We start from the raw sequence: 27,882 nt of genomic DNA on the forward strand, positions 1-27,882 counted from the left end.
TCGTGCACTCTCCGCGTATCTATTACGATTTCTGCCCTAATCTCCATGTCTTTTTTCCCATTCGTTGCACTTAGTCGCGTAAGTACGTTCGTGTCAAGCCCAGCGCCTAATTATGCATCCGCGTAAAACAGAATTAATCGGACATTCGATCTATGCATAAAGATGTTAATCGGCGATCCGACGAAACAAGAGTTTCATTAAATGTCAGTGAAGCTTTTATTTTATTGCCGTTAGCATGCTTCGCGGTGCTTATCTTCGGAGTGTAACTACCGCGTACGCGATACGCGGTTCATTTCTGTATCATGAATATTTAACAAAACGACGAAGAAAGCGGAGGAGCGGGTGTTCTCCTAAGAATCCGCATTAAACGGTACTTAAGTCGCTTGCAAAGGTGTCGCGGCCTATCTGACGTATCAATCGGTTATTCCTCCTCGCCGTCCACGGCGACGGAAACAATTAACAGAACGCATCCTGCGCGAGCGTTCCGCGGTCTATTTTCGTCGTGTAAATTACAGGAATGCCCGTTAATTCTAATCGACTTGTTCATGCGTAGAAGTAGATCCGCGAAGGCGTGGTTTCTCGAATGCGCGACGGTTGCGTGACCACTTCGTTGATTAAGGACCGGTACCACGGTACGGACGGCGGTTCGCCGCGTCATTATTACCGCAAAAGTACGATAATGTATCAATTATCGATGCCCGCAAGAAACGGTTACGAACTGTCGTCATTAGACAGCCGGCTTGTTAGATGCACGCCACCAAAGCATAAACGAGCCGGCCGCCGCGGAAACAGGATGCATTAAACGAGGATGCACGACATGAGATTCAGTTAATCTGATATTATGCGGAATTGATTGCCGCTCCGCGGAATATTCGATTTCTCCTCGCCGGAAAACCTTTTTCCCTCGATTAAGAATGTAATTAGGGAGAATTTAGATCGAGAACATCGAGGGATCGATCGAGAATTCACTAACTTGGGGAATGCGATCGATGCCTTGGCAAATGTGATTTTAAACTTTGGGATTTGGGAAATGTAATTCATAACTTAGTGAATCTAACCCTCTGCACTCGAGAGGTGACTCTAAGTCACCACTTGATTTGACGCAGTGAAACTATAAAATCTGATATTTAATGTTGAACTTTGTATAGTGCCTCAGTACGTGAAATATTGGAATAAAACAGCGTCCCTCAATATACTTGTGATTTCCCTTCGAGTTAATTTCAAAGAATATCGTCTTCGCCTCGGCAAAAAATGTTAAATATTTCTAGTGAGAAACTTCTGAGTGCAAAGCTAATTTTAAACCTAGTAGTTTAATTTTAATTTTAAAATTTAATTTAAAATTAAATTTAATTTTAAAATTTTAAAATTTATCGTTTAGAAATTTAGAAACTTAGAAACTCAGAAACTAACTCAATAATTTGAAAATACTTTTTTAAAATCGTGAGGCACGATAAATCGGCCCAACGTTTCCAAAGCAGAGGTTAAAATAAAGCTTGCCACAGTTCCAGGAGATCGATTTCCTATCTCGTCGAACGGAAAAAGGAATTAATACCGTTCGATGTATAAAAAATAGCTAATGATCTCGTTTGTTCGGTGCCGATGTTAATACGAGAGGCGCGCTGTAGTCATCGTCGGTGTACACGTCCGTTAAATGATCCGCGTAACGCGTGACAAACGATTCCCGATTTATTCGCGGATTCCGCGCGAATATATATTCCCCTCCATTAGATATTGTAAAAGTCTGACTGCTTCGTCGACGAATTACGCGCAGCGAAAATGCGGGACCGGTGCTGCGAGCCGATTTTTCATGCAGATCGCGGCCGCGACGCGAATCGTGCGCGGAATAAAAGCCACGGAAGAACGAGCGATCCTCGCGCGGATTTAAGAGCATCAACCGTGTAATGGGTGCCTTCGAACGGAAGAAAGGGACGTCGAGAATCAATGAAAAAACATTTCAAATTACTAGCTTTTTAAGGAACAGTCTTCTAAAATTTTGTAACAAATTTTTAAAGACTTAGAATTTAGACGTCTTGTCGTTCGAAATTCTTTCTATATCATTAATAATACTTCCTTGTATTAAATAATATATAACTACAAAATTTGATGCTTAACAATTCTTCAATGTCAAAACTCAAAGACACACTTTACTCGAAATGCCAAAGGAAAATTCCTTTCCATGTTGACCATCGTTATTCATTATCCTTAACACTGCGTACCGGCTAATTTTCAGAAAACTGAATTGTGTGGATGGCAATTTTCAGACACCACATTGTTATGTAATATATTTTAAATAGACAATCATTTCGAATTAAATTTTATATTATTTCAATGCTGTGGTAATTAGCGAAGTTGCTAAGTGTCTATATAAAAACGAGATTTCTCGTTACCGGTACGCAATGTGTTAAGATCAATCTTAAAGGAAGTCTAGAATCAAGCAACATCGAGCAAAGGATTCTCGTCGACAAGAGAATCAGGAAACTCGGCCGTAGTTAAAAGAGATACACGATATTTAATTTTAGAGCCTCGTTAAGAGACTTTGAAACGAGAAGTAGATCGAAATCGATGAGTAATATTTAAAATTCCTCTGCATAAAACAGATCTCCGATTGTTTCGTTATTGCCGGAAGCACCGAGCGCCATTAGCGTTGCATTCCAAGGACCTCGCTGCTGCCACGGTGCACTGTTCGAAGTATCGTGTTTCAATAATGAATGCTACCGTGTCGCCGACGTGCACGAGACGTCGGCACGAAGGCCTGATCCGTGAATCCGCGCGGGGATTTCATAATCCTGTCGCGGAAATCACGGCGCATGCAGGAATACGATGCACGAAGGGGAATGCGCAAGGTCGCCCGTGTAAATCTGTTGTCGTGGATGCGGCGAAAGCAAATCGAATTCAACGCTCGTGCAGGATTACACGGGAGCGGTTTCAATTTGTCGGCGGATCGAGGAGATTGCCGGCGTCGACGTCAGATAAGGTTTTTTGTTAAACTTCCAGCTTTCGCCGAGGAGATGAAAGAACACGGCGTTTAAAATAAATAGGAAACTCAGAAGAAGTCATTTCAAATAATTCATTTTACAGATTTCTTATTAGGGAACGTTGAAACTTGGAAATGTGTAATATTAAAAGTTTCTCATTAGGAAGATTCGTATTTTAGACATTTCTTGTTGGGAACATTCGAATTTCAGAAGTTACTCGTTGAGAAACGTCGAATTTGTGGAATTTTATAATCGAGAGATATCAAACTTTTCAAATCTCGCGTTCGAAAATTTTTCATTGACGAACCGACAGCTATGTATCGAGTTTCTCGATAACGAATACGAACTCCACGCAGAATTCCCTCTAGATTAATTAGAGGGTGGGGAATTGGAGTAGTTATTTTTCTAGGTAACAAACTGCATCGGTGTTTTTTGGATGCTATTGGATCCTTCGTTCCTGCGACCGAAACTGTGATTGTGCAGCGGGGTTCTATTTTCTCCTGTGAATTACCGTGCGCAGATTAGTCGTTCGATCAACTGTTTCCATTTGCGCATGACGGTCAACGAAATAGTTCAATGGTTTCGCGAGGAATTTGTTCTTCCGACTGCGACAGCTAACTAGACCTCGGAATCCTGTTGCTTGTTAGACAAATTGGGGCGACCAGCGAGTTCATTGACGCAAGAGTGACAGCTGACTTTCAGGTTATTCCTGGGAATAACATACGTTTATGATGCTGTTATCAATAAAAACTAACTCGACACCATTAACTGTCGAGCTACTATTGATACAAGTGCAAGTCTCATGAACATTCCTATTCTAAAATCTCCACAACGACTTAAACATACAAAAAATTGAAATCGGTTATAAACGAATAGATATCCACGTACCATTAAATGGAACATTTATTTAATTTATTTCTCTAATTTATTTATAGTCGTATCAGATAAGAGTCTAAAATTTGTGTCAGTTACAATAGAAACAATTTCAATTGGAGGATCCGAGGATTGTAACCGTTAATTCCTGAAATTACAGAGAAGGGGGACGACACGAGGCCCATTCGGCGCAGTCCACGCAGGACCGCAGGAAGCTCTTAAAGCGAACGAGGAGCCTTGCGGTGATATCCGAGGACGAATCTCGACAAGATCGAGAGTCCCACCACTTCCGACTCGGGCAATCGACGTTCGATTTGCCCAGGAGGCATCAGTTGATACCAAGGGCCAAGCTGATCGATAGAAACTCGCTGAAGGACAGGTGAGTTCCGACGAAGCTCGAGGAGCTGCCATGAGCTCATAGGATTGCGTTAGTCTTCGATCAAACAGATAGAAAAAGGACAAACACCGTGACATCATGGAAAGGCAATTTAAATATCTTGCGTAAATAGTCTGTTGATTCGATAAAAATGAATGTTAGTCGTTAAAGTATAATTCGTAACAGCGACACGAGAAACGAGGATAATCATTTTTATACCGAAATTCATCAATGAACAATAGAATTTTATACACGAAGCTTTGTTTTTGGCGCAATTAATTACACACGTTCGTTGGACCTGCTATCTCACGGTCTGTCCATTACTCACTGTTTCCGCTGGCTACAAAATATAAGCGACACCGCGGTTCCATATTTATTTATTTTTCACGGCGCGACGCAAATTGATTGGAACCGAGCAATTTTTCAAAAACACACAGCCCTGTAATATCCGCGGTTTAAATAGGAACGCGAAACAACGGGCAGACGTTAGCCATATTCGAATTAGTAGAATCCGTGCGCGGGGGACGGAGCATTGAATTAAAACAAGCAACGTTCCATATCCTCGATCCACTTTTCCACGTGAAACCAATTTCATTTCCGATACATTCCGCGCATTTCCATTAGCCGGAACCCTCTGTTCGAATAATGTCAATCGAAAATCCTGTCCTTATAATTTCTATTCGAGCCGTGTAACCGAAATCGGAGAATATTACGTTACACGTGCCGCGAATAAACGCGGCGGATAAATCATTCGTTAATCGATGCGATTAACCCCACTCTTCGAATATCTCCGAACATTACCAATACACTTCATCGGATTTCCAATTCAAATTTTATTTTCCATTTTGTCGATTAAATCACTTTGCCCGGTGAATGGCTAAAACATCGAATCAAATCGAATGGTTTATCGAAAGGTACGCGTTCAATGGAAGAAATGTTCCTCCAGGGACACGGAACCACCCGCGGAAACCGCAAATTGTAATGAGGACCCTCGAAGCTTCTCAATTCCCGCGCGATAGCTTGATCCACGCGGTTCCCGAGTAACGAGGGGATTTTTATACGCGATCGCCGATGTAAAGTTCGACAATTACGAGCCCAATCGGCCGGGTTACAAGCTGGCAATTTAATTACCGCGCGAACAAATATCGCCATCCGATACCGCCTAACGGCAATTAGCTTGATCGTTGTTTGGGAAATTTGATCCGCACGGTCTCCATTTGTCTATGCATTAAAACGCCGTTGTGCTCGGTTTAATCGGTCCCGACGGAACGGAAGTCACGGGGATCCTCGCGAACTTGATCGAGCAATTCTCGAAAACTCGCGGAAACTCGTTACCCCGGGCTCCGTCAGAGATTTTCCGTTGCCCGCGGAAGTTTCTTGCATCCATGTTGCTCTTTGCACGGCTCGTTGCAGCTAGTTCGATACGTTAAACCCGCTTTAATAATGCAGCCGCGCCTCCCGCGACGGCGAATTCGAATTCCGCCCGGAGCCCGGGGATATTTAGCGAATAAAAATTTCAGAGGCTGCTTCCTCGTGAAAATGGCCGCGAAAATCTGTATTCACAATACTTCGTTTGCTGTGCGTCATGAAATGTTCAATGTTTAACGAAACGCAAGGTAGACGGAAACTAATTCTCTTTTCTTCTGATTTTAATAATCCAGAACGAAGTATCGGGCTTTAATTTTCCAGTTGCCCGGTCTTTCAATATTTCAGTTCCCTGGTTTTCGAATTTTTCAGTGCTTCGGTTTTCCAATTTCCCGATTACCCAATATTTTAGTTCTCCATTTTTCCGATTGCTCAATGCTTCAGTATCACAATTTTCCCAGTTTCCAACGTTTCTATCTCACAATCTCCGAGTTCCTCGAGATCCCAATTTTTCCATTTCTACAAGCCTTTCTCTATTCTGAATGCTACACTCATAAACGCGTAAAATCTGCTGTCCACTGATCACTAGAAGATCGATCGAAACCGACGCACTCTTCTCGTTCTGATCGATCAGACTCTTCTTCCAGGCTCTCGAAGAGTCAGCAACACCTCTCGGACTCCTACGAGAGATTCAACGAAGCGAAATCGCAATACTCGCGATCCGCTTGCGGCCTGCACTCGATCCCGTCGGGACTCGCGACTTTCCCGGATCCGTTGCCGTACGGGAGGCCCAGCCGAGGCGATCCCGACCGTTTGAACATCCTCGACTGGCCCGAGTCGCCGAGGCGTTATCACAGCGTCCACGATCTGGACACGGTCAGCGGCTTGGTAGACATCGTCGAGGATAATTGGCCGATCGAGGGAAATCGGAGCATCGATTGCATCTATACCCAGGTAAACAGCGCCCGTTCGGAATGTAATTGGGCCGACCGTCGTTGACCGAGTGCTATTCATAGCTATAAATTTGGCGGATAATGGTGGACTGAAGTCCCCATGGTAACTGATCAGAGTCTCTATGTCCGTGTCTATTTACCTGGAATCTGCAGAATTAGATCGACCCAGTGAACTAATGGTACAATTCTACCGCTCGAAAAGCCATTGAATTGAAGCATAATTCTACAGCCCCGGTTCCTTCTGATTATTTCGATATTTCGATTCACGATCTAAACCACTCTCCGAAATGAAAGACGCGACGCAGATTCCACGGTGCTCAGCCTGTGCACATAAGAAACCCGAAACACGCGAAAGTTAAACGACATTTCCCTAAGAGTCACTCTCGTTCAACCCCATCCGGCACGCTCCGCAACCACCCATTAGGCTAAACGAAGTCCACATTCCTCCCGACTGCCTCGTTCCGGGTGAAATTACCCCGCCCCGCAGTAAACGGTCGGCTGCGTTAAACACCGATTCATCCCCTGGCTACAGCCCCAATTAAACCACCAGCGACCGCCACATTGACCCGGAAACCGTTGCCCCAGGTCAAACGGAAGCGGAAGGAGCACAGGAGCCTGGACAGCATACTGTTCGAGGACGACGGCGAGCTAGAGTACTTCGACGTGCTGAATCTGTTACCCCTGTCGAACGTGCGCCTCGAGTTCGACGAGGAGGACGCGCGGAATAACAATTTCGCCGAGGGGAGCGACAGCCCGGGAAGCGGCAGCCAGAAGCTGAAAGCCCTCGAGTACCTCGGCGCGCGAGGAATCGAGGAGCAGCGGGCCAGGAGCAACGCGACCGACGAGGAGAAATGTACAGGGAGCAGAGAGAGTAAAGAAGACGCGGCGGAGCTTGAACAGTGGCGCCGGAGAGACGACAAGGACGCGGAGCAGCGGTCGGAATACGAAGAGGAGCACGCGGAACGCGCGAGAACGGAAGCAGGTCGGGACCAGGAGCAGCAGCAACGCTCGGAGGACGAGGGCAGCCCGATAAATCGCTTCCGGGACGCGGCCGCTGATCGACGATCCACATCGCCGGAGACTGATGAGGACAACCGCGGAACCAACGCGCTGATCGTCTCTGGGGGACAACACGATCGCAAGGTGGAGGAGGCAGAGGATTACAAGTCGATTTGGATCTCGGACACCGAAGAGCAAGAGGACATGTCGAGGAGGCCGCAGGTGCTCAAAGTCGTCGACAGCGACGTGACGAAGCGGCGGCACCGACGATCAACGACGGAGATTGATATGGAGGAGGCGAAACGGAAGGATGCAGGAGACGTGGATCGCTTGGACGTGAAATTGGATGGCAAGGCTGACGGGGCTGATGATCCTGGGAACGAGGAGGTGAGTCTCGTGATCGCTTCAGTTGCTTCGTGCGAGGATTAGTGAAACCGAAGTAGGGGGTTGTTGATCGGTTGCTCCTACGAGGAATTGGACTTTCGTGTTTTAATGGGGTATTCGCGTAGATGCGGGTGGCTCGTGCTCGTTCTTACAGAGGATTATTGATTTCAGGCGATTAATCGGGAGAAGGACGGCGCGAACGCTGCCATGGAGAACGCGAAGAACTTCTTCGAGCAGAAGACCACGTCCAAGGAGAGCTCCAAAAGCAAACCGAACGAGGGGAGGTTCGAGAGGATCGTCAAGGGGACTTCCAGCATTCTGGGGAAGGCTTGCAGTGTTGTGAAAGGCAGCCTGGGATTCGAGGCTAGATCCGAGAGCTCGGATTTAGGATTGGGCTCTGAATCGGGCAGCGACACGAGGAGGAGATCAGTGGACGACGGCATCGACGAGGATCAAACGTGCTCGGGCAAATCCTCGGCCAATGAAAGCAACGACTCTAAGAAGGGGCACAGCAGTCTGACCAGATCGAGGAGCTGCGTGGACTCGATCGAGTGCCACCAGGACGACGGCCAAGAATTCGACCACGTGCGCTACAAGATCGTGAAGTCCAACATGTTCAGCAAGAACATATATAACGCCGGTCGCGGAGACGTCACGTACGAGGGTCTGATGCAGTACCTGCGAGAATATTCGTTTCAGGAGCTGTTGCTGGACAATAACGTTGTTATCATTGAACCCGTACGTGCCGAGACTATCGAGCGCAAGCCGACCGCAATGGGGAAGGCAAGGTCCGAGCCTACGTGCAAGATAGCGGGCGCGATCCAGAAGAAATCGGACGCAGAGGGACGCGAGAGGAACTGCGAAAGCGCCGATGGCAACCCGAAGAGCCCCAAACAGTCCACTATCAAGAAGCACTTCTTCTATCATCCGATCAGAGTGAACCGCGAGCTCATCGACGAAGAACTGCCTGACCCGGATACCGTGCGGAACGTCAGAAGGATGTTCGAGAACACATTGAAGATGAAGAATAATTCGGAGCTGTCGAGGGAGTGCAAGAACAGGAAAAGCGTCAGTATGAAAGACTTAACCAGCATCGACGATCGGTTTGACGAGATGTCTGAAAAGATTCACGAAGGATCCAGGTGAGAAGCTATCGGTATAACCTAGCACCTGGCGAATCCTAATGATAGACATTGATCTGCAACTTTCTTTTAGGTTCAGATGTTCCAGCAGAGCGAAGGACCTCACCAGACTCTTCGAGAACCTAGAGAAGTCGACATCCTCCAACGCTTCGGTAGTAGGCGGCAAAGACGAGCTAGATAGTCCTCGTTCCGAGTCGAAGACGAGGATCCTAGCTCAGTCTTTCGAAGCTAGAAGCGGCCACACGTCTCCAAGCGATTCATCGTCCTCCAAGAACAAAGTGAATCGGTACCACCATCACCATCATCATCATAATTGGGACTCCGGCAGCGTGAGCTCCGGGGTGTCCAGTGATTATCCTGACACTGATCCTGGCAGCGGTGTGCAGTGCATCTCATCGGAGGACGAAGAGGTGGATTGCCACGAGGATGAAAGCAACGAGGCTCACAGTTCTAGCCATTACGTCTCGCAAGATGTCCTCAAGAAGATCCGAGAATGCGGCACCTCGGTGACCTACTACGGAGGCAAGGTGGTCAACTCCAGCAACGGACCCCTAATCTCGCCGGTCGTCGAGAACAGGTTCAAGTGCATCGACAGATCGAACGACTACGTCAAGTTCCGGCTGGTGAAGAGCAACTCTTGCGACAGCAGGCTCGAGCTCACCGGAAGACTGGTCGAGAATCATCTCAGATGTCGGAACAGAGAGAAAGCGCTCGACCTGAGCAGGTACACTATCGCGGAGACGCCGAGTATCGAGATCACCACGATCGAGAAGCAGGAGAAGGAGAACGAGGCCCAAGAAGAAAAAAGGACCGGCCAGGTTGAAGCGAAGAGGGAGCCGCCCGTCGTGATCGGATTGGAGCCGAAAAAGGAGGACAGCAAGGACGGGAAGACAGCGTTCAAGGCGGACTTCAAACTTGGCCCATTAGACGACGCCAAGTCCACCTATCCGAGCAGATTCATAGGCAGCGCGCTGACCAGGTGGCAGGTGAACGAGAACAACTGGAGGACGCCGGACGACTTCGGCAAAATGGAGTTCGAGGAGTTCGAGGTGCTCGAGGACAGCCTGAACGCCGCGGAGAATCAGCGTTCCGAGACATCCTGAGCGGGCTAACTTGTAATATATAGTCGGTTACGATATCGGGAGAGATTGCCAAAGGAGAGTCGGTAGTTTCTAGTGCTTTCCGTATCCTCGAGCGAGGGTCCCCGGTGTTTTCTTTTCTGTTTCCGGGAGATCCACTCGGGAATGCCGTTCCGTCGTTGTTCCGATGGAGAGTTGTACAGTTATCAATCGAGGTTTCCCAGCAACGACTTGGATATTTTAATCGTAGATTCGTCGATTAATAGACTGCGGATTCGATGTGTGCGCTGTGGACGCGATCGCTTGAAATTTGAAAGTTTTAGAGCTCGATGAACACGAAGCATCTTCCATTTGAACAAGTCTTTGACTGTAGCATCTGTTTCCTCGATTATCGATTTCATTTGAAAAGAATCGTTGCGTTCGCACGAACGTCCGCAGTTTAAACATTAAAATTTACGATGGTCTATCTTGCAGGTGTGAGGGGGGAGTGTACATAAAATAGGAAAGATCATTCGACAATTGTATGTTCTCATGTTGTTACTTAAGTCGTCCTTATCTGGCTACAAAATAAATATTCATTAAGAAAACTTGGTGTGATTAGAATCCTGAGCTACTTCGTTTCGTCCGAACGATAGCGGGTCGACGAAAACTGTACGACGCAAGTTTCCGCTGTAACGGCAAACGAGCCGCCATTAATACGCTCCGCGTAGCTACGTTTCACGCTACTTAAAAACTCAGCAAACTTTAACGCGCGCGCTGGTCCACGTCTCACGGCGAACTTTTCAATAACACCGGAGTAACGTAAACCTAAATATAACGATCTATCTATAGACAGTTGCGACCGACTCGAGTTAAAGCGTGAAACACGTTCGCTGATTTATTCATGGGTCTTGTAGAGTCGGCCTATAACAGCGATATAACATGCAACAAATCGAGTCGACGCTGTTCATAGAGCAAACACCAAATCAGCACCTGTGCTATTAGAATTAAAATGATTCCGGTGTTTTCTCGATTTATCGGAATACGTTATCATTCTTTGAGATGCGAAAGGGCCCCAGCTATTCGCGGGCGTCGCGTTAAACGAAGAAAATTCGATTCCACGGGAATTCTTTACGATGTTTGCGCAGCCGCTACGTCGCCTCGTGGATCTTCTTATTCTACCGTGTTACTCACCAGGATCCTGAGGAACCAGGCTCTTCTCGTTCGTCTTATCCTTCGATAGCCTCGATGTCTTCGTTTCCTTTGACGAGCTTCCTGAAGCCTGCATCCCCTTCGCTAAAATCGGGCTTAAGCTCGGAGCGAAGGAGCTCGTCGAAACAGAAATACTCCTCTGGGAGATGTGCCACCATCTTTTGCACCATGTTTCCTGAAACATGGGAAAGCGAGGCATTGAACGTATTGTTGATCCAACGGAGCATGCCTTTTCATTCTGTAAGGTCGATGGATTTTCCTTTTATAGTCTACGCTAAAATTTTGTGAAAGAGAGTTTGCTCGTCTGTTTTAAGGTAGTCTCGGAAACTAGTGGACGGATTTTAATGAAATTTATTTAGAAATGTAACTTATTGTCTCTCGATTGTCACAGCTTCCTTTTTTATGTCATTCCTTTATTTATTTCATTCTACGGTTGATTTTTCGGGCATTAATTCGAGGTAAAAAGGAGTTTGTTAGTGTTGGGGAAAATGCGCAGTAGCGGAAAGTTCTATCTTTTTCCAGGAGAAGAATAATACTAATGCAGACGAATTAATAAGTGTCAGAGTATCGCGAAAGGTTATCTTCAATCTGCTCCTTTGTTTGCCGAATGTCTACTAGATTCCTCCATGGCAGTGCCCGCTTGAAATATGTGTGTGTACGGGCGCGAGGATTATTCGAAACACGGTTACACGATATTTACACAGTTACATAAACGGGGTACAACGAAACGACACGAGTATACTAGTATACCAAAGTCTTCGCTGTTTTTCTTGGCTACTCGTTCCGCCTGCTATTTACGTTCAATTAACGCGAACCGCTGCGGACAGCAAACATCGGCTACGGCATTCCGCCGCGACACAAACCACGAAGGGAATCGCAATTTCTGCAACGAAATTTTAGACGACGCAATTACATTCACCCGCGTTCGGTTTCGAAGTTTCACGTCAAAGCGGAAGATGTAATCACGATGTTCAATTTACTTAGAATCGAACCACGGGATGGAGATTCGCCCTCGAAATTGAGAATTCCGCCGGTGTATTCCAATTGTCTCCGAAAAATCTTCGAACTATTGATCTCTCCTTCGTTATAAATTTGTTCATTCTTAAATTACCCTTTGCTACGAATTCATTCTTAAATTATTCCTAACTTTCAAATTCTTAAATCAACCAACAATTAATTTCATCCTTAAATTCTTCGATCACCCTCTAATTTACCTCATAAATTCCAACATCCTTCCAGACAATAGCTTTCACTGTTCTTTTTCCGACTGCGAGCAAGGATCGTACACGACGATACGAATTTCCCCTCAACGGCACAATGTGAATTTACCAACGGAATGGCGAGACCAGTTCCTCGGAATGCATCGCGAAAGAAAAGTATTACTTTCGGGCGGATAAACTCTTCACAGGCAACGTATGTAGACGTCGGGAGTCTGGCGAGGATCCAGGATACGGGGTCACCGTAGGGTCACGTTGAAACTGGAGTTCGGCCAGGGTCGCGACACCATTGTGCGTTCACGTTTACAGGAATAAAGATCCCCGACTCAAAGGCGATTCATTAATCACAGGATACTCCGAATTCCGCCTTTGTGTCGCTGTCGGCGGCCCAGTTCTCTCTTCTCAATCTTTAACACCCCTTAATTGCCCGGGAATCGGGGTGGCCGACGAGTCGAACGACACCGTGAATCGAGTCGCGTGAAAATTTTACACGAAATGTAAGCCGCGAGGTGTCGTTATTTACTGGAAACCGCCCCTCGGAAATGATACCGCACTGCGTATCCGTTTTGATGTCGGGCGTTTCGGCGGACATCGTAAACCGACGCCTGAATCGAATGGAGAAGCGTGTCCCAGAAACATCGGGTTTATAGAAATATGCAAATCAATCCGTACGTGAACGCCATAAAGCTCTTGCAGCGTTATTCGTGTCCTAGCGAGGAATCGAACGACGGGCAAACGAAGACCTCCCGGAGAGCCATGAATATTTATATATTCGTAACTATCAAAGGTCTTCGACAAAGGATGCAATATTAATTTTCATAGAATTTCGATAGAATTTTAGTAAAGCTTAGAAGTATGTAGTATAACAATAATATTTAATAGATAATATCTGCAGGAGAAAGATATCGAAATGAAATTCTTAATGGATTTCTGCTTTTCCACTGCCGTATGCCGCGAGAAACTTCCAATCTCCCCATCGGGAAGCAGAATTCGCGTAAAAGTAGGAATCCATGTTTCAACTGGGATCATAAATCAAACCCAGCCTTCTCAGTCAGAGATTTACTCCTGAGTGCGATTTAAACGAAATCATGACGTTTCAAGTGGTTCGACGTCGGCTGCGATACCAAGAGCCGCTGACAATCAGACATTCGTCCGCCTACGCAAGCGCAGAGATGGTCCTCGCGCTTGAACAGTTAATGCAAGCCTTTGTCCGCGTCGCCTGGTGACGTTTGCGGCCTCGGAAACGCGTAACAAGTGTTTGAATTACGTCCTCTTATCGCAGCAACGGCGAAAGAGCCTCCAGAATTGGGTTAAACAAGAGTGCGCACTCCTGTCTTAGCCGAGAAGTTCAGTGAACATGTCCCCGAGGATCGTCTCCGAGAGGATCAGCTTCCCTTCAGACAAGATTGCTGGATCCTTTGCGGAGTGTTTCGCTGAACGGTGTCATTTTTAACTTATCGACTTCGCCGCGGCTCTGTAACGCGATTAAAGGATTCAGGATCACAATCTCGGGACGGATAGCGAAGCCGGCGTGAAAATTTAATTGTTCTTGGTTTCAGCGTCCTCGACGTTGACTCACTTTGCGGCCCGCGTTGTAATTTCGAGCTCCGCCTCGGTGTAATGGCAGGAATCAAATTGCGGACGAGGTCCATTAGCTTGATTGAGCGCCTTCATTTCGAATTTTAGATTCTTCGGAGGCGATCCATGTTCAAGTTTTAGTGAACGGATAATGGAGGAGGCGACAAGAGGCTCGGATTCAGTGTCGATTACTGAGGATCTTGTTTCAAGTGATTGAATAGAGATCATCACTAAAAGCGTATTCATGAGATTATCTTCAGAATAATTCAGGAGACAGTACTTTGAAGTCTCTAGTTACGAAAGATAGATAGATTAATTTTCTAATAATATTTCTGATCAGAAACGTATCAATACCCAAGTGACAAGAAGTCATTTTCCAATAATATTTCTGATCAGAAACGTATCGATACCCAAGTGACAAGGTCATTTTCCAATAATATTTCTTACCAGAAACGTGTCAATACCCGAGTGACAAAAAGTAATTTTCTAATAATATTTCTGATCAGAAATGTATCACTTTTTGTCACTTGGGAAAATATTATTTCTACAGTTCCAGTCAATTTCTAACTGATAACGCGAGCATCTTTCAAGGACCGTCAACTAAATCACAAAGTAAGTGAACAGCTTCGTAAACGACCAAAAGGTCCAACACCAACGCCAACGTGTGTTCACCGTGAAAGCCGTTATCGAAAAATGCAGTTTCTGTTCTCTCGATGATTTCCCTCAGTTTTCCCGCCGTTCGCCTTTGACAGGTTCCTTGCTTTGGCTTTCCCTCGCCGCTCAATCGATTTCCGTTCGGCGTTTTTTCCGTTTACCAAAGTTATTTTTACACAGCGCTCCTCTGCTTGCGTTCGAATTTCCCGAGGATTTTTTTGCCGTTGTTTTTTTTAAAACACCGCTCAAGAATGCATAGGGAACTGCAAGCTGCAGCCTCCGTACGTTGCGTCAACTCCGGGAATCCATTCTCGAACTCGATTACGCGAAGTTTGCACGCAGAAATTGGGATTATTCCGTCGACCAGAAAACAGTTACAGCGGATTATCGACGGGATTCCATGCCGCTCCCTGTTTTCTCGTCTAAATTGGTTTACGAGGAATTCGACGCGGTCGGCACAGAATCCGAGTGTGATTTACCGAATCCAATTAAACTGTTCGCCACGGCGTTGAACGTAAATAACAATATCAACGCGACGATTGTATCATTCGGGGAATAATTCGGGCGACGTTTGAAATGAAGTTTCCTCGAAGAATTAAACACCGCCAGAAATACGCTGCACGCTCGATTTATCGCGCGATACGTATAAAATATATATTTACCGGCGCGTAGGTGTGCGCTCCGCAAACAGATCCCCTCGGGTAATTACAGGGAAAATATCTGGGGGATCGTTGAAATGAGCGGTTAGAGGATTTCGAGAAATTCGCGAATCTGCTGCATTTATCTGTTTCAGTCCCGTTGACGGTTCCCAATTGTCAGACGAATACGACAACAGACGTTGAATAATGTCAGCGATTCTTCGTTCGAAATCGCGTAAAATGAACGCCCTCAACGCGGAACGACGTTTCGCAATTAAAATGCCGGGGCTAACGAGAATTAGTCAAAAGAAATCTCGCGCAACGATAATGTCCCTCGTTTGACAGTATTGTGCGCGAGCTGCGTTGGAAATGGAGGAAAACAGAGGAAACCGAGGAACGCGGTTTCAAAGGCGTTTCTCGTTTCAGAAGCAAAACTCGCTCGACTGTGGGGCGGTTTTCTTATAATTCATTGTTCCCGACTCTGGTAAGAATAGACTCGCGACGAAAATTCCGAAGGATGTCGCCGGTGACCACAATTGGAAATCTTGTATCATATTTTACGACGGTCGTCCACGTGTTAGGAATGACTCGACGCTTGGTCGACGGCCAAGACGGTTCTCGGCCCTCCGAAATGGCGCTCACGTGAGCAACTGTCGCGGAATAAATAATTCTGAGGCTAATGGTCTCGTCGCGGTTCAACGATCTGTCGTGAGGCTCGCGACCACGCTATCGCCGAAAAATGGAGGGTTCCAAGGACAGCGAGCGGGCTGTCGGGATAATTAAAATGCGTTATCAGACGATTTACCGTATCTCGTGGAAATCAAGTAATTAAATGTACCACTCGAGTGGGAATGTTCTTAATCTCCGGAGATTAATCAATCTCCCGCATTTTAAATGCTCAACATTTATTAAAGTTTCAGTGGAAGTTAACTAATAAACTAAACGAAAAACTAATTTCACGTTTTCTAATCTAAACAATTTATTCCTGTCATCATAGGTATATCGCGAACGCAGGAACGTGTTCTCTGAGATCAACGAATTTTCCACTTTTCAACCAGTTAACTGTGCTCGACGAGTATACACGTAAAATCAAAATAATACTGCTTCTTTCAATGCTAAATTATTTATTTTTTCAGATAAACATACAATTATTCTTCGTTTCGCATTAGTTTCTCGTTAGAAAGGGTGTACACTTTATTATCTGATTTCACTGCATTGTCGGAAATTTTTGAAATTAAATTCCACGGTTAACAGGTTAAATCGATAAAGCATATCAAGGTTTCATTGGAACTCCGATTGAGCGAAGGGAAAACTCGTCTGCAAATAGAACTGCGTATACATAATATATTTATCTCGGATGCATAGAAACCTCGAAACTTTTGTCCTTTAATTAGCAGGCGTACTTACCACGAGGCTGAGACCTAATACTCTCAAGAGCATACATATTCATTAACCAGCGGTGACTTTCAGTCCAATGTTTTATTAAAGGATTCATGAATCTTCATTTCCACCCTTTCACGAGGCCCGCGCGATGTTTGCTCGAATTTCCGACGAAGTCAATAGCGTTTGCGCTCTCCTTACCGTGAACGTATTCGCTCGGAAACGGTATTTGACCGGTCGCAAAGGAGTTTCCCCGACGAGCAAAAATATTTCCGCAGTACTCGGTCGTTCGAATACAGATATCCGGCCCGCTCGTCCCGACGGGCGGACCGTTGCTATTTTTTCCAGCGAATAAGATCTTTGTGGATCAGTGACAATGTAAAAAGAAACAGAACCGCGTTCAGTGGTTCGTTTACCGCGCTACAGATAGGAAATCGATTCTGTCTGGCGTAAACATCGGTAAGGGAACGCGTGTTTCAGTGAGCTGCGGTAAAAGCTTTTTCCAATTTCACCGGGGAACAACAGGCCGGATTAACAGCTGTCCGGTGGTGGATCGTTGATCACTGACAATGACCCGATTCAAGCATGAATAAACAGATTTTCCTACCTTCTATGGAGTGACAAACACGTCTCGTTGTTTGCTCGTCGCATTAAGAATTTCTGTCGCGCTTTGATTTAGACAGATGGACACGAGAAACGGAGATAATTTTGTGTAGTAGGGTTTGATGGAAGCTTAGACGAGTGAACGAGAAAATGAAGACTTCCTGTATTAGAAATTGGTGAAAGATGTAACTTCTTGTATAGTATTTCACATTTTATTAAATTAAAAACGAGTAATTTATAAGACAGAAAGCGTTATTAAATTGAACACGTTAATATGACATTTACAGCAAACAAATAGATAATATTTCAAGCAAAACGAGGTGACCAATGCTGTACCAACAGAACTTTACACCAGAAATTTCATGAGTTATGCGCGCAGTCTATCGCCCGTCAACGTTAATCTCTATTTAATACGCTGCAGCCGCTTTTCGCAGTGCACGACGGAAAACCGTATGCATTAACCTTACTAAATAATTCACCGGACAGCACGCTCGAAATCGAAGCGAGGTCCGTAAAATCATTCGACCTGATTCCAAATTAAATGCGCGCGACAAAAATGGTTATTTTTAACGTTTTCTTTTCAAACTGTTGTTTTAAAACCTATGGTGTAAATTTGGAGATAGGTATATTGTGGAAAAGAACACTGGAGAGACCGGTTGCGAATGAAATCATAAAGCGGAACACTCGGAAAATCAACTGGGACATCCGGTCGCTGGCGACGATGTCGAAAGAACGAAAAGTTGCGAAAAAGTACGTTGGTTATCGTAACTTTCCCTCGCCCGCGGTTTTACAAAACGGCGAACTTGCATCGTTTAATGATTCGACGGGGCGTCCGGTGTTCCTTATCGCCGTCGAACGGCCGAGCTTCGAGAGATACGGGGAAATTTCAAATGCGCCGGGCGAACTGCTATAAACTGTGCCCGGTTCCAATGGATTTCCCAGCGATCGGGGTCGATCGATAGAATACAACGCGGAAAACTCTGTACCTTTTTTGTCCCAAGTTGACCAAGTTTTCGAAACCGAAGTGGGTCACCGTCGTCCGTCGATCATAACAACGCGCGCGGCCTGCGAATTATTCGTCGGAATCGTAAAGCGCGATTTACGACTCGGCTCCCGGCGCTCCGAAGAATTTCGGGGCAGAGTTCTCGACGAGGCGAGCTCTATCTCGTGATTTTTGGCCGCCTCACAAAGCGCCGGCGAAACTTATGACGCTCTTTGACCCTTGCGCTAGCTACCGGATACGCGGCTACCAGTTATTATATTTTTAACTCCGCGCTTTGCTGTGCTCTCACGGATATTTGATACAATCGCAGCGGATCCATATTTCTCGAACACTCGCGGGGGAATTTGTGCTTTGAAAGTGTAGAATTTATGCGGGAATACCGTGACACTGGAATTTGATGAAACATTTCGGTTGCGGATTTAATTCAGATTTTCGAAGATCGTGCTTAACTTCTCATCTTTTCATGTTTTAGGTAATAGTCGATTATATTGAATTTAATGAGATCGAGGTATTTCGTAGAAATATTTATATAGTTTAGTCAGCGAGAATTTAGATGGGTCTAGACATCGGCGAGACTCGTTAAACCGTAGAAATAATTGCATCTATTTTCACGGTGTCTCTACCACTACGGGTTGTTACGCGAGTGATTTTCAGTCGCGAAGTCACGGCGGCGTAGTGGTCTGATTAAATGCCGACTGCAATCTGCCGCGAGGATCTGGGATTCAAACGAGGAACGTAATGCAATACGGAAGGGTCGGGAAATGAGTCTAAGTAGACAATTTTTTCCATCGAGGAATACTCTTCCCCCGGAGCTAGGGGAAATTTCCAGGAATCATTTGCAATATTACTCGAGATATTGGATGCCCTGGAAGACACATTAAATTATATAAAGTGATACGTTAAGTGGTAAAAATCTCGAATACAATGCCTCTGCCGTGAATTCTTCCTCGGGAAATTGGATCACTGCATAAATGACGCTGACATAATTATAGCGAGCAACATTAACGAAACCAGCATCCCCCAGAGATAGTGGAAATTTCATGCAATCACGTCGAAATTACTCGAGACATTGGACGCTGAAATAATGAAACTGCACAGCGCGACACATAAAATATACAAATCCATATGAAACTGTAAAATTCTCTGTTAAAGAAGTACGGTAATAATGTATTCCAAAAATATCCCCTGTCAGCGATGAATTCCCCCTCATGAAATTCAATTACCGAACAAATGACACTGAATTATAGCAATGGCAGTGTGGAATAACGAACTAACGGAGGACATTAAAGGAGTCAGCTGCCCGTAGTAAAACTCGCCGGGAACGCCGGGTATTCAGCGTATTTCAGGGAACACTCAGCCCCGGAGGACGCTGTTATGGAAATTAGGTCTTCTGGCCGATGTTTGAACCCGGGACAAAGGAATGTTGCCTAACTCTGTTCGTAACACGACTCAAAGTTGCCCCACGGCTGCGCGCGGTGATCGTTCGCGGATCCCTCTTTTATCGGAAACACGTCGCCGAAGACGAATCACTATTTCCGTTTATAAAAGGAGCCGGCGATAAAAGTTCCCCGCGAAAATCACCCCGTAGGATCGGCTTCGATATTCAGCGACTCCAGAGTTTCTCTCGTCTTCCCCTTGTCAAGACCATTACCAAGTATCCGGGGTTTTTCAGCAGTCCCCCAACCACGTTTCTCGAGAAGGAGGACACTCGCGGGAGATCGTGACGCGATTAAATTGAAACCCGCCTCGGTAGTTTCTTTAGTGGGTTCGGAATATCGAGCGAAGATACGCGAGAAGATCCGACGTGTCGCTGATAATTTTCCGGAGGCTTCTCGCGCGCTAACTTCGGGCGGGACGCGGCCATTTTGTCGGGCGAGCGCTAGCGACATGATGGCGTGTCCTCTGCCGCGTCGAACCGCGTACGTACGAGTTTTGACGTGAATTTGAGTTTCCTTCTGTTTATCGATGTAAATTACGACAGACTAATTTAGGAATCAATAATACATGTAAATGATACGAATTTCCATTGAATTTCAATCATCGTCGCCTTTCTTTGCATCTTTTTACCGTAGATTGGACTTTTTATGGGGATATTACGATTCGGGACAAGAAGAAGAGTGGAAATACTCGATTCAAAGGATTCTCGGGATAAAGTGTTAATAAATGCATTGTCAACTAGCATTGCAAATTCTTATTACCGAGCACGCACTGTCGCTGCATTTTTAATGTCGATAACGGGCTTTCGAGCTGCCGTTAATTCAACGTAAAAGCGGGCAGGAGAGGCGACAGACGTTAAACACGCGGAATTCGTTTGAAACATTCACGGAGAATATGAAAATGGAACGGGGGGGGGGGGGAGGCGGCGAACAAAAACGAGAACCTATTTGCAATTTCGCGTTCACGGTTTATTATATCTGCACCGGAAGCCAGCGAGAACAGCTCCGCGGGCCGCGATATTAAACGGTAAATTGCCTTGTGAAATAATTTCCTCGACACCATAAAAATCCTTATTTTTCTCTTTCCCTTCTCGAATAAATGGTTCCATTGGTTTCTTTCATTTACCAGCGACTGAATAAATTTCCCCCATCCTGCGAGACTTCATCCCTGTCCACGTTTCAATCGTAATTTCATTAGATCGCCGGCCAACCTGTCGTTCGGTCGTGCATTTCGCGGAGTTGTCTAGCTTCGCCCGCTACTCGCGGTTGCTTGTTAGTTCAGTTCCAGTTTAAATTCATTCAATTCTCACTTCATTCGGTTCGTTAAACTTATCATACCCAATTAGCAATGACGGCGGTAAAATACTCGTGTTCGGTTGCAAGCACATTTGAAACAAGTTGTCCGACGCTGCAGTCCGTCATGTTAATTAAATGAAATTCTGCCGCTATTTAACGCAGAGAAGGTATTAAAGTATCAAGCTGGCGCAGATTAAAAAGTAAGAGAACATTCGGATGCTAGCTATCAGATTCTGCAATATCCGGAGCGAAGAAGCGAACGACAGTGTGCACTGATTGCATCGAAGATATCGAGTATCGATATTTTTAGCAATTTCGAGGGAATTACCAGTGCCCCGTTCAGGTGTGAAGCAAATTCCATTATGAAGATGATTGAGATCCCAGTTTGGACACGGCACCGAGTGTCCTCCATGAATTATTGAGTCAGCTCTCGACGCCTCCGCCTCCGCAAATCTCTCGATAGATCTCCTGGGGAGGCGCCCTCATTAACGAGCACATCAAATGCCCGCGATGATCTTCTTTTCATAAACAACCTCCTTTTTCCTCGATGCGCTTCCGCGAAATGCAACTCTCGCACGGGAAATGATCAACTCGTTAATGCCGTCGTTGCAGAAATTATTTAGATACTCATTAACTCTCATTGTTCCCCGAAACTTCGCTCAGACATCTTTCCCCTTTAACAAATACAAAATAATGAGATGTTCCCCGAAGACCTGATGGAAAGCACTGCGATAATAACTATATTAAAACGCTTTCAAAACTCCGGTCAAAGTGTTCCACGGAAGTTCGGGAACTCCGTCGACGCCTGGAAATGATTGGCCCCTCCCTCGAATCACTGTTCAATTTCCTAGCGAATTCTTTCCTCGAGTCATCGATTAAATGGGTGGGGAAGCATCGATCCTACCGGGGAACCTTTTCAACCGCCACATGCCGATTTTATGAAACTTATGCGAGACATAGTGCTCAGAAAAACATGTCACGCATATTTCTTATCGGCCAACAGCCATTTTGAACGAGTGAAAACATTCCCTTACATCGAGGGTAGAAAGTATATTTTCTACAATTCCTCTGAAACCATGGGTCATAGAAAAGAAATCTAGATTGTTCATTTTAAGGCGAACAATTAAAGAAAATTTCTTTTCTACGTCCTCTAGCTTCAGAGATAATTTAAAAATATTCTTTCAACCCTCTACTTCGAGGTGTGTTTTCACTCGTTGAAACCGGATGTTGGCCCATAAGAAAAAACACGTGTGAAACATTTTCCTGAAAACTATGTCTGACATAAGTTTCACCAGAATCGAACAGAATGGTCGACCATAAAAAGAAGTGGACAAGCTTAGTAACGATGGATCCGTCGATCCCTACGGAGTGATCGTTTTCCGATCTTCCGACAGTGTGAACAATACGCCGGCTGAGTAAAAAGGAAATTACCTTTCGAGCAGAAGATTTACCCGAGGAAATCTACTTTTAAGTAAATCGTAACTCTATCCCGGCCAACGAGCTACCGGAGATTCAGTGTGTTCAGGCATTACGTTTTAAAGACGGGGAAACTCTTGCGAGGAAAAATTGTTCGATACCTTACCTCTCGTTCTGTATCGAGCAGTTCCGCCGAGCAGGATGAATGTTTGTTTAAAATGTAACCCGAGGTAGACTGAAAAGACCCCGGTAGATATTTCTTTTCAGAAGTTTAAAATAACTTCGCTAAATATGTTTCGAGCTGAAGTGCCATCGAGATACTGAATACAGAGTATTCATAGAAATATAAGATCGCATTTCCAACGTGAATTTGCGAAAACGATACATTGGAAATTATATTCAATTTCACTAACGAACGTTACAATTCCGCGATTATTCTCTGTACACCGAAAGGGAGTTCGCTCAATTTAATTACAATAACTGTAATTTCAAACGGGATCTCCAGGGAGTAGAGATCGAAAATAATTACATACTTTCGCGAAAATTACGTTTGAGCCTCGAAACAACATTTGCAGAGCGGAACGTTTGTGGATTCAGTCAATTCACGACGTTCCTTTGAAACCCGGATCCCTTTACACGCCGACAAGCCACGCAATAAAATAACTGTTAAACCGACTTGGTGGTTCCGCGTTAGCGACGGGTCCTCTTCATGCTAATTCAACAGAACGGTAATATAATTGAACTTTTACGGTCCGCTCCGATCGAGGCCGTCGGTTTCGCATTAAAAAAGTTGCTTAATGGAACACTGTTGCCGGGAAAGTGCTACTCGAAGCCCGCCGATAAAAGTAAATTTTTATTTCCTTGGTGAATTGATACGCGAACTCGTTATGCTTATGAAAAATACATAATACACGGCGCATGAATTACTGGCGCAGGGTTTATAAATTGGAATCAATACTCCGCTAAAGCGATTTCATCGAATAAAGCCTTTTACGAAACCGCATCATTTATCGGATATTGTGTTTTATAAATTACGGTATCAAAGCGAAACGAGAAAATACGGATGCATGAGAGCGAGGGAAAATTGAGGAAAATTGAGGAACATTTCGGGGCGTCTTAAAATATTCGAAAAGACTTCCGAACGGCTGCACTACCCTTATTTTCAGATTTCCCCGGTGATTCTTTGAAATTTTACCGGGTCGTGTGTGGAGTATCAGGAATCGCGTATGCCGCTGCCACGGCATTGTTAAAACCGCACGTATACTTCGGGACTCGTTATCCGCCATCATCTGGAGCAGCACGTGCGGTAAACTTCGCGCAAAGACATGCGAGAAGTTTAATGCGCGCGCTGCGGCCTCGTGTCGTTATTATCGGGTAGAGACAAGCCGAGGATTCATGATCGCGTCACTGACAGAGTTGCGGGGTGTGGATAATGGAACGGTCGGTTTAAATGGGCTATAATTTTAAGAATATCGATCGGACACGCTTCACCTGCTTGTCCTAATTAGGAGCGTAACGTGGATACAACAGACGCCAACTCTGCGGTCAGGAGTCCTGGGAGAATATTTGCTTAGTATTAATGGCGAGGTAACGATAAGCAAACGAGTATAATTAAAGCAACCGATATTTCGAAATGATCCAACCGTACAGAAATTTATCATTAAAATGAACATTCATACGGAGCGAACGGAGCATAGAAAACGTGAAACATGTCTCGAATTATCTATGAAGCGAATAAAGAAAAGCTGGAAAATCAACGTGAAATTTCCAAATTTTTTACGGAGCGAACATAATAAGAATAAAATCTACCACGAAATGCATCGCGAACAATAACGATAAAAGAGGTCTAAAAACACAGCAGCGCAACTATCTCCCAAATTCGCCGTCACGCGAAATCCATTTGAACCGTAAATTTTTTCAAAGCGCACAACGGTTCGATACAGTGGAGTCGCGAGGCAAATATTTGTCGCGCGTGTTTTCGTCTTCAGAGGGAAACGCGACGAAACCACGGCGGGAGGCGAATCGTTCGCGTGTAAAAGCTAGCCGTAGGCGGGTTTGGAATAAGAATAAAAATCGTTCCGCCCCGAGTTCCATCGAGATAAGAATTATCCGTGCTTCCAGGGCGAGCGTCTCGGGGTCGAGGGGACGCGCAGCGGAGCAGATCGATGCCCATGGCGCCACCGCAGCCTCCGCAGTCTGTATCCCTCCGACAACCCCCGTAACAACACTAACAACGCGCGGGCCAGACATGCGTGTGCACTAATTCTCGGATAACAGACGGCTGCGAGAGGCTGCTACAGCAGACATCCGATTCTTCTGAGCAATTAATTTGTCGGGGGAACGTTGGCTGGCAACGTTCGTCGCGTATCGCTGACTAATGGCGCCTGGAAGCCGAGGGAAAGTCACCAGAACATTGTACCAGGAAGCTGTAGGAGGATCCTTCAACTTTAAGCTCCGAGTTAAATATAGAATCGGTTCTCTTTTTTCGTCGGCTAGCTGTAATAATAATACGGAAGCTTGTTATTATTAGCGCTTCGCGGGACACCGCAATGGCGACTTCGGCGGTTGCGATCGGAAGATGCGAACGAATAATTGGATTACTCGATTCAAGGGATTAACCCTTTGCACGCGAAAGCTTTTCACTGGAAATATTTAACATTTTTTGATGAAATAGAGACGACACTGAAACTAATTTAACGATAATTCAGAGATAAATTAAGCGACAAAGTAATTTTATTTGAATATTTCCTATAGCAATACAGAGTTTCATTTAAAATACTAAATATTCAATTTTATAGTTCTGCTATGTTTACTAATTTATTAGTTTTTTACAAAGAAATTTTATTTAAATATTTCCTATAGCAATACAGAGTTTCATTTAAAATACTAAATATTCAATTTTATAGTTCTGCTATGTTTACTAATTTATTAGTTTTTTACAAAGAAATTTTATTTAAATATTTCCTAAAGCAATACAGAGTTTCATTTAAAATACTAAATATTCAATTTTATAGTTCTGCTATGTTTACTAATTTATTAGTTTTTTACAAAGTAATTTTATTTGAATATTTCCTATAGCAATACAGAGTTTCATTTAAAATACTAAATATTCAATTTTGTAGTTTTGCTGTATCAAATCAAGTGGTGACTGAGAGTCACCTCTCGAGTGCAAAGGGTTAATATATATTTTCCTTGTTTTCCTAGTACCTAAGAGTTTAGTTTTACAGGAGTGTTTAAAAGTTGAAAAAATTCGTCTACAGGGCTAATAGCGATGATAATAGTTGTATGATTTATATGTTTACCTAGAGCTTTAACACTTCTCTGCATTCTGTTAGAATATCGACTGAAATACTTCATTCAGATGAGAATTTATCATTATGTTTCCAACATTACAAGAGTCAAGTCGTTGTAGAAGAGTATGTTGAATAGATTACAATGCAACACTAAAAACGCTTGTTTCGTTACGAAGAAACTCGAGCAATAATCGCGTTACGTTCGTTCTTTGCTGGCCCGAGAGAGGTTTAATAGGAAAGAACATCTTTTCGCAGGCTGCGCCAACACGGCAACAAGAAAAACTCTGTTCCCGGATTAGTGCTTGGCCCGCGAGCGAATGTTTGAAGAAGGATGGGCGGTGTTTGCTGGAATGATTGAGTTGGACGCACTACGATCCCGGTCTAGATTAATGAATGTGTTTGCCGAGAACGGGCTAATCAATCCCATAGAAATGGAACGATCGATCAACGCGTTCAGCCCCGACGTATCCGGTTATTTCACATAATTCCAAATATTAACAAGCGGTGAGCGTTTGCTTATGATTACCCCGGAATGAAAAGAAAACAGACGCTCGCGATTATCCCGCTGAATTATCGTGACCCAGTTTCCAGTCCGCCTTCAACATCCACTTCCGTTGGACGGACTCGCACGATTTATATCCGGAATCGATAAAAAGTCGACGCAAAACTTCACGATTATTAAACGAATGAATATTTTTGGCAAACCGTCGCGAGATAATCTGAATTTTGGCACCAGCGATGGCTCCGCCATAGATTGCGAGTTATTAATGGTAATATCTAGCGAATGTTAGTACACGTACTATAATAATACCAGGTATCGGTATCCAAGATCCACGAAACACTTGGAAGCCGAAGACGCGGTCACCGAGCAAATCCCCGTAAATCAACATCGAACAGCGCAGACCCAGTTGGCAAACTTTTTCAATGAAACTATTGCCAAACAGATCAGGATCGTCTTCCGTTCCGTCGATCGCGGTTCGCGTCGCAGTCGCCGGATCCCGGCGATATCGTAAACCGTCCTTATCACGGTAATTATTTGGGTCATTTCATCGATCGACGTGGAATTATGCTATCGCTGGGTACGCTGGAGAAGTTCACGATAAAATGACGGAAATAACACAGCCCTCTACTTTGGAAAGAAATTTATTCCGCCACTCGTTACGGCCGGCTTCTTTACGAGGATAATATTCAACCCCGAGGAACATTCTTTCGAATGACGAAGTAACTTTGATAAGGTCCCGCCCGCTTTATCGGCGACGTTCGCTTTTTCTTGGACGGCCGCGTTCCACGGAAGCCCTTAAGCCGCTGAATCACCGCTCAATTTCCTAATTACACGGCTGGGACCGAGAAGGGGGAGGCTTCGCTGTCGAGGGAGCGGACTCGTGAAAATGCCCGATGAACGGCGAGCCGATTTCGCCGCGACGCAGCCGCCGGTGGCGCACTTTGCGTCCGCAAACTCGGTAGAAAAGTCGGAACTAGGCCGCGTAATTGCACGCGAGTATGTAAACGGACGGCTCGTCCGAATGAAAAGTGCATTTCTGACCTCTTGACGCGCGATTTCTTTCGCCGGCGCACTCGTCGGGACCACTTCATCGTTGGAAATTTAGCGGAAGAAGGAAGAATTTCATGCTGTACGTCTGGAATTAACATACTTCACGCTGAAGCGCCACTCGTCGACGTTACACACAGCGGGGACAAATTAGCTTGATGAAATGGAAACTGGAAAATCAGGATTCGTAATGTCTCGTCTTGCGCGTAAGAAGTTTTCCTTTAGAGAATATATCATAGAGATTCTTAAGTTTCTACGAAGAATCCTGTCATTCCAAGTATATTAACCGGAGTGTTGACAGAGATAATACTCTGTTTAATGACACTTTAATTAATCCTTCTTGGGATATCTTATCTTGAATCTGATACTGTATTATAAGGAAAAAGTTTAATTGAGTAAATTCGAATTGAAAGGATGAAGAGTCTTGGGATTGAGTTAAAACAGGGAAACAAGGAAATCTCATTAAAACTCAGTGAATCGTA

General features: G+C 44.9%; 2 protein-coding genes across 5 annotated transcripts in view; one reads left to right on the forward strand and one right to left on the reverse strand.

Moving 5' to 3' along the window:
• jv (javelin) overlaps positions 1-10,743 on the forward strand; it is a 28,346-nt gene extending 17,603 nt beyond the window's left edge. The window contains exons 2-6 of one of the 3 annotated variants that reach the window (XM_076372730.1): positions 4,009-4,227; positions 6,237-6,543; positions 7,128-7,928; positions 8,097-9,067; positions 9,141-10,741. In XM_076372730.1, coding sequence (XP_076228845.1) covers positions 4,009-4,227; positions 6,237-6,543; positions 7,128-7,928; positions 8,097-9,067; positions 9,141-10,170 — 3,328 coding nt within the window. In that variant the 3' untranslated portion in view covers positions 10,171-10,741. Of the gene's footprint in view, positions 1-4,008; positions 4,228-6,236; positions 6,544-7,127; positions 7,929-8,096; positions 9,068-9,140 lie in introns of all 3 variants that reach the window. The other 2 variants (XM_076372731.1, XM_076372732.1) reach the window with 2 other exon arrangements.
• MCU (mitochondrial calcium uniporter) overlaps positions 1-27,882 on the reverse strand; it is a 76,002-nt gene that overhangs the window by 41,430 nt on the left and 6,690 nt on the right. Inside the window, exon 2 of one of the 2 annotated variants that reach the window (XM_031987932.2) lies at positions 11,320-11,512. The exons of the other annotated variant lie outside the window; for it this stretch is intronic. Coding sequence (XP_031843792.2) covers positions 11,320-11,512 — 193 coding nt within the window. The remainder of the gene's footprint in view (positions 1-11,319; positions 11,513-27,882) is intronic. 2 annotated transcript variants of the gene reach the window in all.

Source organism: Nomia melanderi, chromosome 12 (genome assembly GCF_051020985.1).
Source record: "Nomia melanderi isolate GNS246 chromosome 12, iyNomMela1, whole genome shotgun sequence".
NCBI classification, from domain to species: domain Eukaryota; kingdom Metazoa; phylum Arthropoda; class Insecta; order Hymenoptera; family Halictidae; genus Nomia; species Nomia melanderi.